The sequence below is a fragment of the Priapulus caudatus genome, unplaced genomic scaffold (assembly GCF_000485595.1).
Source record: "Priapulus caudatus unplaced genomic scaffold, Priapulus_caudatus-5.0.1 Scaffold110, whole genome shotgun sequence".
NCBI lineage: Eukaryota > Metazoa > Priapulida > Priapulimorpha > Priapulimorphida > Priapulidae > Priapulus > Priapulus caudatus.
In genome coordinates this window covers 467,694-482,720 of record NW_014577171.1, presented here as the reverse complement: position 1 = coordinate 482,720, position 15,027 = coordinate 467,694, and the positions used below count along the sequence as shown (strand labels likewise).

At 42.0% G+C, this 15,027-nt stretch overlaps 1 protein-coding gene across 2 annotated transcripts in view; it reads left to right on the top strand.

The window, feature by feature from the left end:
* The window catches only part of LOC106805348 (sodium bicarbonate transporter-like protein 11), a 31,122-nt gene that overhangs the window by 6,398 nt on the left and 9,697 nt on the right, over window positions 1-15,027 (top strand). For both annotated transcript variants that reach the window (XM_014806900.1, XM_014806901.1), the window contains exons 4-16: window positions 638-842; window positions 2,749-2,845; window positions 4,263-4,386; window positions 5,253-5,456; window positions 6,331-6,415; window positions 6,888-7,010; window positions 7,692-7,805; window positions 8,233-8,368; window positions 9,123-9,196; window positions 9,997-10,174; window positions 10,465-10,571; window positions 11,651-11,816; window positions 12,682-12,855. In XM_014806900.1, the coding sequence (XP_014662386.1) occupies window positions 638-842; window positions 2,749-2,845; window positions 4,263-4,386; window positions 5,253-5,456; window positions 6,331-6,415; window positions 6,888-7,010; window positions 7,692-7,805; window positions 8,233-8,368; window positions 9,123-9,196; window positions 9,997-10,174; window positions 10,465-10,571; window positions 11,651-11,816; window positions 12,682-12,855 (1,787 nt within the window). The remainder of the gene's footprint in view (window positions 1-637; window positions 843-2,748; window positions 2,846-4,262; window positions 4,387-5,252; window positions 5,457-6,330; window positions 6,416-6,887; window positions 7,011-7,691; window positions 7,806-8,232; window positions 8,369-9,122; window positions 9,197-9,996; window positions 10,175-10,464; window positions 10,572-11,650; window positions 11,817-12,681; window positions 12,856-15,027) is intronic.

The window sequence follows — 15,027 nt, the reverse complement described above, 5'->3', positions numbered from 1 at the left end:
TTTCATGCTATACCAATAATCAGAATTCTGTACTCTCTAAAACAAGACCAACCGCTTGTCAATACGATACTCCTAGGCGGAGATATCGGCTCCTAAACCTCCCCTCCCACATGCCAAACGCCGCCTCGAATCCACATTCCACATGTGTACATTAAACTTGCATAACTTCACAAGGAAGTAATTAGATATATGTACTAGCTTAAGCTATATGTTGAAAAAATACATTTAAACTTCTTTGCATTGTTGCTTTGTTAACATATATTCAGGAAATCGGCCCCTAGTCATAAAGCAGTAGTAGAGCAAAACGTCAAATTTTTAATGATCGAGACACAAGCAAGTGATTGTAATTTATGTCAACTGTGATTCTCTAAAACCTTAAAAATTCATTTATTATTCAAAGTGTAGTCCTAACATAACTGTACATTTTGATTTATTTTAATTTTATCAACAGTACTTATGCAATGAAAAAAATACCTATAGTGTTTTTCTATTTGGAACTCTTAGCACTTTCCTATGTTGCACGATGTGTCAATTTCTGATGATACTTCCCAAATATTTCTAGTTATTTACTATTCTTTGGCCCCTATTCCTTGCCTGTGGGCGTGCCATTGCATGTAGACCTGTTTATCTCTCGCAGACGATGATGCCGAAAGATTTCAACGTGGAGGTGGAGGCGGTGCGCGACACGCACAAGCTGCTCGATTCGACAGTGATCCTGCTTGATCAACCTGCTAGTGACCTCAACCACATAGTCAGTACGATTCTGCACCAGCTGCTTGACAAGGTCGAACCGTCGTGTTCGTTCGACGAGGCAAAGTCGGCGCTGTTCACCCACGACGCCGGTACGTGCGTCTTAACATGCGTAGTCTGTTCACCCACGACGCCGGTACGTGCGTCTTAACATGCGTAGTCTGTTCACCCACGACGCCGGTACGTGCGTCTTAACATGCGTAGTCTGTTCACAACCATTGGCAGCAGGACGCGACACACGCCGTACGTGCGTCTACATGCGTAGTCTGTTCACCACTGACCCGGTACGTGCGGTCTTGACATCGCTAGTTCTGTCACCCACAGACGCCGGTTACGTGGTCCTTAACATGCGTAGTCCTGTTCACGAATCCACGCCGGGTACTGCGTTTAACATGCGTAGTTGTTCACCCAACGACGCCGGTACGTGACGTCTTAAATGCGTAGTCTGTCAACAGTAGCACCCACCGACCACGTGCCGGTACGTGCGTCTTAACATGCGTAGTCTGTTGTTTATAGTTATTATTAATTTATTAATGTTTAATTATATTGCATGTTGTATGAGTGTCTTAACGTACATAATCTGTTATTTATAATTATTATTAGTTTATTAAAGCCACAATATGCACATCTACACGCTAATTTCTCTAGTACTAGATTAGCAAATACTTTGTGTCATGCATAATCATACTACCTTAGGACAAAATAAACTCTAGTTCTTCCCATTTCACTGCGCATTGTCTTATAAAAGGTATTTGAAAATACCTCCAATGTTGTTCAAATTCTCTGATGTTGTTGACACTTTCACGTTGCTCTGCCAAGCAACCGTACAGCGGGTGTAGCAAAGATTTCTACGGCCCGTGTGCGTTTTTCGCTTGCACGCTGCTAGCGCAATGACATGTTATACAAAATACTAAAATCAATACGTTATTCTCAGAGTTTATTACGCTGCCTATTATTACTTTCCCAATAGCCATTGATGTTACATACACTGCAGTTCACAATACTACAACTATCTTAAAATGTAAATGACTATATTCTCTGCTCAACACCCATAGCAACATGTGACGTCACTTAACCGATTCAGGGTGAAATTGCTTGGCAAACAATTCGGCGTTGGCGCCAGATTACCAGATTTCGCACCTCTTTCTTGTGGGTTTTAAGCAAACGCGCAGTGAAATGGGAAGAACTAGAGTTTATTTTGTCATAAGGTAGTGTGATTATGCATGTCACAAAGTATTTGCTAGTCTAGTACTGGAGAAATTAGCGTGTAGATGCGCATATTGTGGCTTTAATATTTGATTATATTACATGTTGTACGAGTGTCTTAACATACATAGTCATTTATAATTATTATTAATTTATTAATATTTAATTATAATACGTGTTATTTTTATTAATTTCTGACCACTTCATCGAGTGCAGAGTATGTGTGCTCACTTATCAGATTTGTATTGTGTTCTGAGGTTCTGAGAGGTGTCTTCCCCTAGGACAGATGAGAGAGAGCTAGTGGTGCAGTGCTGGGAGTTTAACCTAGGCCATAGGCAGAAATTTAATCACTCACTGCTATCTTGCTTTCTCTCTATCAGTCCCTGGTGCTGATTGAAGAAAATTACATGCTAAACTGTCTCATGTTCAAGAACACGTACAGTAAACAAGGCATGATTTATCCCCAACACCCTTCAGCTAGAGATTCTGAGTGCTAACTGGTGTTAGAGTGCATGACAAAGCATTGTGTGGTCTTTGACTCTTTTATCTTTCATATAGGCTGTATCCTGGGGTGGCCTGGGGCTATGGCTCTTGGAAATACAGATGCATTAATTACAGCTAAACCTGCTGGTTTCACATTGGTGTTGTCAAAACGATTTTGTCGAGGCAATGTTATTGTCAAGGTCAGGGGCCCGTTGCCAGAAACTTCGTAAAGTTAAGGTTAATGTTAAGACTAATTTTTTTCTGGCAACGGGCTCCAGATCTCTATACTACGTCACCTGTTGTTTGTAGCACGTGTGTTAGCAAAGACGGTGCAAGGCTTGGGAGGGTCGGGTGACCAATTCCTTGGAGGCAGTTTCGACTATGACCAGTCCTGGATATGCACATTGTGAGTAAATGTTATATATAGCCACCTATCGCATATATACATGTAGGATCATGCTGCCACTTTATACTTTTTTTAAAGAAAATATACTTTTTATACTTTTTTCATACTTTTTTCGTGCATAAATGCTTTTAAATACTTTTTTTCCCAAAGATGGTCAAAACTCTTCGGACATACATTTAGGTACACTGTATTTGATGAGATTAAAGATGTGCTTTGCTAGTGAGTAGTCTTGTTGCAGGAGTGATGTGTGCTCTGTTCAGTGGAGTGTTTTTGATCTCAGCTCTCTGCTGTCAGTGACCAAATGTCAAATGAGCAATGCGCATTGCAGTGCTACCCCTGCATTGACACGAGCGAGGCGGGCCGCCTTGCTCAAATTCTCAGCCGCCACACAGAAATTTGTCCAAAACACTGCCTTGCGGACGAAACTTTTGACAACTTGAAAAAGAGATTCATTAAGAGTCTCATACAATGTGTTTAGAGTAGCTTAGAATGCACCAAATTGCACCATTTTTTCAAATATTTCTCGGGGGAGCACGCCCCCGGACCCCCCTAGCTTGCCCAGCCAGCAGCTGTGCTGCTCACTTTGCTAGGACCTCGAAATGCGCAAACACATCACAAAAAAACATTTACCACCTCACAGATCATATTGGCTGGGGAAACACTGCATTGAAATATTCCAGACTGAGGGTTCTCCTCAGAAGAGACAACTCCTCATGGCATTGCACACATCATTCCTGAAGCTTGTTTGTATACTGCACATAGGCTATAATGTATTCGGTAACAATGTATAAGGTAACAAATTAAGTGACTACAAATCATGGTAGGTTGATACAAATTTATACTTTGTTAATACTTTTTTTAGACAATTTTGATATTTTTTTCAGGACAGATTGTATACTTTTTTTGTAATATCCTGAGTGGCAGCACAGAGGATGTAGTCTTGGTATCATGTTAATTATTTTAAGATTATTGGTTGTATCTGGATCTATATTGCAGAGATGGTACAGTACAATTTTCATTGATGAGTAGATGAAGGGATTGATGTTATGCACCCATATATAACCAGGGTAGAAATTAACGCGAGTCCGGAGTCAAATACTCCCTGATTTACTGTCGGACTCCCTGATTTGACATATGCAGGAGTCCGTGTGACTTCCTGAAAATTTTGCTATACTAACTAGTTCGTTCCAGAGCACGGCCTCGCGGAATTACTGTATTTTTTCAGCAAATCTTTAATTTTGAACTTCATACTACAGACTCCCTTATTTTGCTGCGGACTCCTCTTTTTGAGAGCAGGGATTTCAACGGACTTGTTCAAAAGTTAATTTCTACCCCTGTATAACTGATGAATATGTTGCATTTTGTAGATGCTTAATCAAAAGTTTTCATTATGCATTTCCTTCGTTTGTGGACTCAGTTGCAATCTACCATGCTTGCAAAAAAGGCACGTGGCAATAGCGAGACTTAGACATCCAACTAACCTTGGTAGAACTAGTCAAGAGGTCAATTTCTTCATACTGCTGTTAGCTCCGTCGAAAGAGGTAAAATGTCTATCCTGCTTTGTGGCATACTAATGTGTTGGCATAGAGACTTTGTAAAACTCCATTTTCCTGAATACATTATATTATTGGCATGTTAATAAGATTTTATATTCTGTGCATTGTGTGATGCGCTGTAAAATGTACAAACCTATAATATGAAACGTTACATGGTTATACCACTGATCTCTATATATACTAACTGCATAGCTCTTAGTGGCCACTAGGTACAGCCACCAGACATCATGACACCACTCCTAGTAGTTCATCTCGCTCACTCTCCATCCCTCCTTTTTCGCGAACACCCCCTTTTTCATCTCGCTCGCTCTCATTCCCTCCTTTTTCGCTTTCACCCCATCTTTCACCTAACACTCGCTCTCTCTCCCTCCTTTTCCGTCTCACCCCCTGTTTCTCTCTTTCTCTCTTTCTCACTCTCCCTTCCTTTTTTTCGCCACACCTCTTTCATCTCGTTCGCTCTCCATTCCTCCTTTTTCGCCATGTCTCCTCTTTCTCTCTTTCTCGCTCTCTGTCCCTCCTTTTTACCACCCCCCTTCTTTCGTCTCACACTCACTCTACGTTCATCTCGGCCTAATGCCATACCCCATCTTGCTCGCTCTCCCTCCCTCCTTTTCTGCCACACCCCCTCTTTCTCTGTTTCTCGCTCTCCCTCCCGCCTTTTTGCCATGCCCCCTCTTTCATCTCCTTCACTCTTCATTCCTCCTTTTTCTCCACGTCTCCTCTTTCTCTCTTTCTCACCCTCCCTCCTTTTTCGCCACTCACCCTCTTTCGTCTCACTCTCGCTCTCCGTTTGTCTCGGCCGCGTGCCATACGTCCTCTTTCATCTCGCTCTCCGTTCGTCTCGGCCGCAGAAAGGTGCGAAGACAGCGCTGGACACATGCCGCGTATTCGCGTCGATCTTCGCCTACGTCGACTTCCGGCTGCAGCTGCACGATGCCGAGAATGAGGACGAGTTCCGCGGCGCGCTCAAGGAGATGACGACGAAGCTGGGGACGCTCGACCCGCAGTCGCTGCACAGCCTGCTGTCGATTCGCAGCGAGGAGCAGAAGGACATGGTGCGTGCGTCGCGATGCCTGGGGGTGGGCTGGGGGGTTGGTGGAGGTGGTGGTGGTGGTGGTGGTGGGCTGGGGGGTCGGTGGTGGTGGTGTGGGTTTGTTGGGTTGGTGGTGGAGTGGTGGTGTGTGGTGGGAGGTTTTGGTTGGTGTGTGGTGGTGGTGGGTTTGTGGGCTGGTGGTGGTGTGGTGGTTTGTTGGGTGCGTGGGGTGGTTGGTGGTGGTGTGGTGGTGGTGTGGAGGTTTGTTGGGTCGGTGATGGTGGTGGTGGGTTTGTTGGGTCAGTGGTGGGTGGAGGTTGTTGGGTCAGTGGTGTGGTGGTGGTGGTGGATGGGTTTGTTGGTGGTGTGGTTGGTGGTGGTGGTGGAGGTTTGTTGGGTCCAGTGCGGGTGAAGGGTTTGTTGGTCAGTGTGGTGTGGAGGGGTTTGTGGTCAGTGTGTGGTGGTGTGGTGGTGGAGGTTTGTTAGGTCAGTGGTGGTGGTGGAGGTTTGTTGGGTCGGGTGTGGTGGTGCCGGTGGGGTGGTGGTGCGGGTTTGTTGTCGGTGGCGTGGTGGTGGTGGTGGTGGTGGAGGGTTTGTTGGGTCGGTGATGGTGGTGGAGGGTTTGTTGGGTCGGTGATGGTGGCAGTGGAAGCTTTATTGGATTGCAGGTGCTAGGGTCAAAGCTGAGTTGTATTTCTAGGTTTTTGCTTAATTGTAGTGTTGTAGTTAACTATCATTATTAGTAGTATACATGCTAATCAAAGTATTCTGCTATCTTTCTTCTAGGATACTGTATATGTAAGCATGATTCACCCACTCAATCTGCAGATTAAATGTTCATTATAGTTTTATCTAATTTTATGTGCAATTTTTATGATGTGTGGTCACTATTTCAGAGCTCGGGTATGTGTCCAATCGGCCAGGGTCTGCTGGGTGACATCAAGAGACGATTACCTCACTACTTGTCAGATTACAAAGATGGTAGGTGGGCAAGAAAATCTCTCGTGCAACCTTATTGTTCAATTACACTTACAGACCATGTGTAAACACTTTTTTATTTGCTCATAAATTTCTAAATTATTCGGCATCAGGCAATTCGGTTATAACTTTTAAATATATGAGGGGCAATAGAAATTTATTAGTTCGGAGTTTATAAGTTTTAATAGTCTATGAATAGTTGTGTTTGGGTTTCCGTTCAATGTATGCTATCTGTCTCAAATCCAGATGGCTTGTCTGGCCTTGTAGGTATCTGTCTTACATGATATGGAAGAGCAGCATGCAAGTGACTAACTTGTGAACAGTATTCATCGTATATTAAATGGTTGTAATTAAGTTCCAGTTCTATTCCCCTTCCAATGCCAAAGGTTCACCACTGTAAAATTCAACCAATTATGTAATACGTTCAGTCCAGAACAACCGTTGATTGCTTGATGGGTATTTTTGAACTTTTCAGGTGTTGTCGGGCATAAGACTATACACAAGCTATTGGCCACAACGTTTTTTCTTTACTTCTCCTGTATCCTGCCTTCAATAGCATTTGGCGTTTTAAATGACTACAACACCAACGGAAAAATTAGTGAGTGATGTTTTGAATTGCACGATAGTAGTGATAGGCAATCAGTTGAAATTTAAAATTAATTATCGGTTACAGTCGACCAATCCTTAGTTACAATCAGTTGGTCTATGTTAGGTCTGGTTACATAACATCACACGTGATCATGTGTTTTTTATCTCCTGCATCTGTTTGTTTTTACAGTCTCAGATGTAATTACGTAGCATGCACAGCTCATAAACCCGATATTAAACATTTGGATGCATTCCATATTCATATACACTCTACAGTTTCAGCTCTAGAGGTTATGCACTATACTGTATGTAACAATAATTTGTTGGTGGTGCTAGAACAGCATGTTATCACGGATATTATATCCTGTGTTGCTTGCGTCAATGGCAGTGCATTTATATTGTGCACAAATATATGTATAATATAGCCAGCTGGTAAGTTTATGAAGAATGTTCTCGCGTGTTGAAAATCCCAATCACATAGTGTTCTCGCAAATAGAACATTCGAGTCACGTATTCATACGAATGGAAAGATCTTATCACCAGGTGTTCTCCTGCATTGAATATTCCAATCACATGGTGTTTCTGTGTCTGAACCTTCTTGTTTCCTAGTGTTGTATTGAACGGAGTATCGCAATCGATGATATCATCATGTGCTTATATACCCTGTTACATCGCTGACGTTTGTGTGCAGGTCTGCACAGAGTGGTCGTGGCGCAGGCAATAGGTGGGCTGTTCTTCCACATGACGGCAGGACAGCCACTTGTCGTTCTCCTCACCACCGCCCCGCTCGCTCTATACATGAAAGGTACAGTCATTGCGGGGAGACTTGCAGACGCTGCAACACTTATGCGCGTTGGTCTTTTGTCCAACTGTCAGAACAATATCTGTGATTAACAAAGAGTATTATCGCATACATATAGTTAAACTGTGGTGTTTGTTAAGGGGTGGGACAATACGGTTAACTCACGATGTGATCTGTGTCACGATACAGCTTTCGCGATATGATACGTATCAGAATACTTTCAAAAGAAACTATACCAAGCAAACTGCTTAATCAGTACGCTATTCTTATCGGTTCCATATATGCTTAGATGTACATAATGATTCATCATGCAAGTTCGTATTTCTCAGGGACACCTGCTTAATTTATTTCTTATTTTCTTTATTGTAAAAGTTTTCTTGAATAGTGATTAAATAGAAGTTTTTTAATCCGTAACAAAATTCTCTTGTAGTGATCTACAATATCAGTAAACAATTTGATGTCGAGTTCTATGACATGTATGCCTGTGTCGGCTTCTTCAATTCATTCTTCCTCATCCTCTTCTCGCTGTTTAATGGGAGCAACATCATCATTAAATGGTCAACCAGGTGAGTAGCTTATGTACTCAGGGACTATGGTCCCCCATAGTGGGTACTAAATTATTTCGCAGGACTCCACAGTGTAATATAGTATGATTAATTCTATGTGGGATGTAACTACATTATACCTACCCCAGTAATACCCTGCATTATGAAAATTATGCTACCCAGAAAATATACTCATAATGTTAATTCACGTAACACGAATCACATTTTCCAATTGATATCTATGATGTCATTGGAAATGCGCATCTACAGATAGGTTTTTGGCCAAAATAAATAATAGATAAAAGATAATCCCTTAATAACCTCCTCCAATACAAGCACACTTATGAACAGAAGTAAACATTGGCAAGCATATATTAATTATATATAATGATATAAGACATGAAAGGGAGTGCAGAAAAGGAATTAGTACTCTGTACCTGAACTACACTAAATGCAGAGTACCATGCATTTGCTGGAACACGCACATTCTATAAACGTGGGACATGTAGCCATTTCCCCTAAACTGCAGAAAGCTGTTGCTGGTGGCATTATTAAAAGTTGGCCTTTTTTAATCTGTTGGCATGCAGCTCACTGCATATGTATTCACATTAATTTTGTTGTACGTGATTAAGCAGTCCAGTACATGCCATAGTCTTGACTACTGAAAATGTTTCCAAGCATTCATAGTTGATTTGTTCACTGATTACTTATGATAGTCTTCACCAAAAAAATTTATTTCACACAATAAATGAAAACTGAGTTTTATTTGTTGCAGATCGACTGAAGAGATTTTCGCATTATTTATTTCAATTGCCTTCTCTGTCGATGCTTTTAGAGCAATTGCTAAAGGTATGGAGAAATAAATTCCTATACGACATGTTCTTGATAAATTATATCCTTTAGTATCATCATCTTGCTGTTTTGTCGTGTGTGTGTGTGTGTGTGTGTGTGTGTGTGCGCGCGTGCGTGCGTGCGTGTGTGCTTGCATGCGTGCATACTTGCGTGTGTATCCCGGGTTCATCCCAGAAGTTTTATAATGCATGTTGTGTAAGAACGGGTAAAGGTCAGTCTGGGGGAGGACTGTATAAACTGGATTCAATTACGTGTGACATAAGTGGCCTCAATGTACAGGTAAACTTGATCAGTTCATTAAGTTATACATCAAGCTGTGAAAACAGTGTGACTGTGTTGGGATTGTCAAGAGTGAACCGAGCTGGAAAATTAGGATATGTCAGTGGATTTGTGGGATATGTCCCAAATTAGCTTTGGCTTTGAAGGCACATCAGACCCGACATGCATTAAATGCATGGGATAGCCCGGATATATGTATATGTGTGTGTGTGTGTGTGTGCGTGTGTGCGTGCGTGCGTGCGTGCGTGCGTGCGTGTGTGCGTGTGTGTATATATATGTGTGTGTTTTTGGCGGTCTTGCTATAAGTTGCTCTCTGATTGGTTGGGGCTTCTGCTAAAGGTCACCTGACCTCAAATCCAGAAGAAGGGGGGCAGAAGGTGAAAGACGTACAGAGTTTGAGGGTGACACAACTCCTAAAAGACCGTTTCTACGGTCAGTACTTCTCGCGTACCATCCGTTTTCCTTGTTTAAAAAAATGACTTTTCGTGTTCACTCACGTCACCGTTGTTGTGCTGCAGACTTCAGCCTCCACTACACGTGCAAGAATGCCACCGATGCCCTGGTCAACACGACGGTCAACAGTACAGAGGCGATGGTTGAGGCGGGCACTTGTCTAAGAGAGGTCAGCATCCTCTATGTGCTCCTCACCCTCGGAACGCTCTGGTTGGGCGTGTCCCTCTTCAACTTCACGAAGACGTAGGTATTCGCGTCCCGGCAACCCTGAAGCCTAGGTTTGCTGCCACCTCCATGCGTAGTATTTCCTGGGGGTTTGGTGATTAAACACAATCCGTAGTAAATCTTTACAGTGTCATTTTCACATTTCATCACTGCATGTTTTTTATTTCATTGCTCTCTTAGGCACCTGTTGATTCCAAAGGCAATCGAAGAAAATGTTTGTCACAGTGTTAGGGTGTTAATTGTCTACGATGTTATTCATGATCCGACGTGTTGTACGTGATCGGCTGAGTTGTGCATTTGTGTTATAGACCGTTCCTGAATGCCAATAAGAGGGAGGTGATGGCTGACTATGCTCTGCCAATTGCTGTCATTGTTATGACTTTTGTTGGATCCTACCTCTTTCGAGCAGTACCCTGTAAGTAATTTACGTATACTATTCTATGACTGTCATTAAAAAATATTTTATTTATGCATGCTTACATGTATGTATAACAATCAATGTTATATCAAATATTAAAGGGACAGTAGCCTCTAGGATTTTACTGCATACAACTGTACTTACTGTATAACAAATCGTCTATACCCACATGTATTTGTCACCAGATACTTAATTAATTATTTACACATCAACGCTACGAAATTTGAACGGCGCCATGACACCCGCGACCGTGCTGCCACCCTGAAAAAGTTGCGTATTTGCATTTTTATTTTGCAGGTAAATGACCGAGGGTTAATCACAAAAGTGCAATTATATTTATACCTAAATGCTATTTAACCGAACGATATTCATTTTAGGGCAAATTTATCCATATTATAACTGAAACTATATGTCGTTTATAAGATATTACAATCCTTTTGCTTTTAAATGAATAAATAAGAAATACCCTCGGTCTGTAGCCCTTGGCTGGAAAGTGGTTTTGTGCAACTTCTCAGATCGTGCGCTTTGAGTGGCGCCACCGTCGTTGTAATCAAACTGTAGTCGTTAGTTTTAAAACATTAAAAAAAAATATTTCGAATGGTGATTGAACCATGAAACCTTTTATGTAGCGCAATTATAACCTAAATTAGCTGAAAATAACCCTAGAACCTAGAGGCTACTGTTCCTTTAATGTAATACATCAATGTATTGTATATATTCTATTTCCATGTTCATTTCTAAATATATTGCGGCAAAATCTAGGTATTTCATAATGTAGGATGTAGTATTGGAATGTAGCAGCAAACACATGTTGTCATGAACATATCTATACTGGAGTATATTGATGCTCATGATATTGGTGACTGCACTGAATCATAATATAGTAAGAAGGAATAATTTTCCTATGTAAATATGTGTAATTTTCCCCAGGTCGGGCAAGAGTGTATCTTGGTTAATGCTGGTTAGTAGGGGTCCTGGTACCTATAAGCATTTATAATTGTAGGCCGAAGTCCTGTATTTATGATGTGGACATTTTATCTATCATCATTGCAATTCTATTCTGATATACTCAACAGTGCCAGATTTTAACTACGCTGCAACAAACATATTCCAACCCGTGACCTTCAACACACTCACATGGCCAACTCTTGCGCTGTCCTGCGTGCTTGGTTTCTCACTGTCGTTGCTGTTCTTCATGGACCAGAACATCTCAGCTGCCATGGTGAATGCTCCTGAGCACAGGTATACACAAATGTTTTCATTGACATAATAATTGTTTTAGCGTAAGAGTGCTTGCTAGAGAGCAGCAGTCTTTAGAGACACCTGTTATACATACAGAATAGTATAATAAGTAGTGAAACAGGAGTGTTTGTAATAAATCGACCATATTTACAAGCCATTACATTTATTACAGGTTAGGGATGTTGATGATAATACCGACGTATATAGAACTACATTTCACAGTATAGAAATATTTTACTACATCAGCTATCAAGCAATTAATATTCAGACAATTTTTACAACGGGGCGACAATACTTGAGGACGTTGCTGCTGCGTTGTAACAGTTGTCGTTACGTGCGAGTGTGTAATGACTTACGTTCATAGGTGTTAACTAAACTGTCTGTAGACGGATTTCCATGTTGAGAAAAATTTTGGAAATTTTTTTAGATCTTAAGATCTTTTAGCGATATTAAGACAATTTTTGACAGGGGCAACAGTACTTGAAGACGTTGCCGCTGCGTCGTAATAGTTGTCGTTATGTGCGAGTGTGTAATGACTTACGTTCATAGGTGTTAACTAAACTGTCTGCATAGTATAGATGGATTTCCATCTTGAGAAAAATTCTGATTTTTTTTTTGATCTTTTTAAAAGAAATATACAATTTTTACAATTTTTTTAAAAGTGAATTGGATGTAATGATCTTAACTATGTAGGTTTGTTATAGATTCTTCTATAATAGTGCTTTATCCAAGTTTTTATGTTACAAATTAAATTTTGTAACGTTTAACCCTCCCTCTCGCGAACCGCCACCGAACCCAATTATTTTGCAGTTCCCACTCTTCTGTGTTAACACCCATGTATGCTGACGTGTTCTGTGTGATTCAGACTGAAGAAGGGCTCGGCGTACCACCTCGACCTGCTCGTCATTGCTCTCCTCAACCTGTTCTTCTCCGTGTTCGGCTTGCCGTGGATGCACGGCGCGCTGCCACACTCGCCGCTGCACGTGCGCGCGCTCGCCGACATCGAGGAGCGTGTCGACCAGGGACACATCTGCCAGATGTAAGTATATCCGCACTGCGATCATGCCCACGGCGGTGGGGTGGGGGGTCACGTTTACCGGCACGAAAAGGGGACCCCAATCACCACCACGAGAGGGGAACCCTAATCACCACCACGAGAGGGGAACCCCAATCACCACCATGAGAGGGAACCACAATCACCACCACGAAAGGGGAGCCTTAATCACCACCACGAAAGGGGAACCCCAATCATGACCACGAAAGTGGAACCCAAATCACCACCACGAGAGGGGAACCCTAATCACCACCACGAGAGGGGAACCCCAATCATGACCACGAAAGTGGAACCCAAATCACCACCACGAGAGGGGAACCCTAATCACCACCACGAGAGGGGAACCCCAATCACGACCATGAAAGGAGAAGCCCAATCACCACCACGAGAGGGGAACCCTAATTCCCACCACGAGAGGGAACCCCAATCACCACCACGAGAGGGGAAACTTAATCACCACCAGGAGAGGGGAGCTCCAATCACTACCACGAGAGGGTTGTCCTAATCCACGCCAGGTGGGGCACCCTGATCAACCTTCTTGGGTGTCCACGGGGTGCCTCCTTCTCAGTTGTCATTTATGGTAATGTTGTTGAGTTTCCGTTGTCCTGACACAGTGACACGCGAGGATATTTATAAAAGATAAGTTGTGCCACCTGCCATGTGCATGTGAGCCACCCACAGGCACTCATGGCAGATGCATGCACAGCAGCAATTCCTCACATCGCTGTGTATATTTATTATATTATAGAGACTGGCCGACAACTTTTGTACCCACAGATATTTGCCTCTACCTTGGCTACATTTACCTCTAACTAACATACCTCTACATATTTTCCTTCCACTTTCGTTTTGATATAATCAGGAGTGGTCATGCCATAATCCTGTCATTGTTGTGGAAAAATGGTTGTTACTATTAGTTAATGAGTTTAGTCATGGTATGGTATAGTATGTGTGCATAATGTACATGTGCTTATACGTGATGATGTTTGCATATGAAAGACGTTTTTCAGGGATGCCAGTGTGACCTAAGGCTGGGTAAGGATAGTAAAACAGGAATCTATCAGACGTAAGTCAACGAAAAGAGAGCTATGGATTGTAGCTTGTGTTGTCTCAGAAACCAGTGTAGGCAGAACTAAATTTCACTGCATGCGTAAATCCAGTATGTGGGTTTTTGCTGTAGGTTTTCTTTCATTCTTTTAATCATTCATAGATCATTCCACGTATCATAAACGATAGGATATGTTGCCTTGAATTTGAATTTGAATTTGTTTTCGATGGTAATATAGTGTGTTGTGTGTTTAATACATGATTGCTATGTAGATGGTAAAGATCATGGAAACATGATTTGACATACCAGTAGGTGTTTGTTTATGGGTGTTACTATGTTGTAATTAACATAGATTGTGCACATTAGGTGATTTGCCAACTTTTATATTAGTTATTTCTTTTAGTTATTCTCACCACTGTTAACTATGTATCTGTATACATGCCAACTTTAATGAGAATTATCTCCTTTCCCGTCTGGACCGAAAGCGGATGCCCAGCTCGCGCATGTGCGTAAGGGTGCTTGTTGTTGGGCATTTGTCTCAATAAATGAAAAAAATGTAAACACGAAATGTATTTACTACCAAAGTTTTAATGTTTCTCTACTTTATTTCACCTATTATTGCTGATAATTAACCGTAAATGCCGTGCAAATGCTCATCTGCAACACACAAGTACACCGCACGCTCGCCCTGTGCACAAACAACATGAATAAGAGAGCAGGTAGGAAAGCGTGATCACAAAATTCGCTCGACGCTCGCTTCATTTCACACGCCTACAGAACGAAAACACACCAAACAGCCTCCATCTTGGTATCTATCTGTAGCTAAATGTTTACTTGTTCGAATTATAACTCTGTCCTTTGTTCTTACCTACTCCCGCCAGAGATATCTCATGAAATCCTGCAGGAAATGTTCTCTCCGTGAAAAATGTAAAGAGAACGAGATGTCTGTTTATACACAAGTAATGGGCGCATTGCATGCTGGGATGAGCTGCTGCCTGCCTTCGAGCCTCCGTTTCGAGTCCCGCCAAGCCAAGCATAATGCGAGCGGGCATGATGTCACACACACACGACTACAGTGATCGATCGAAAGTAGCGCCGTTAGGGATTTT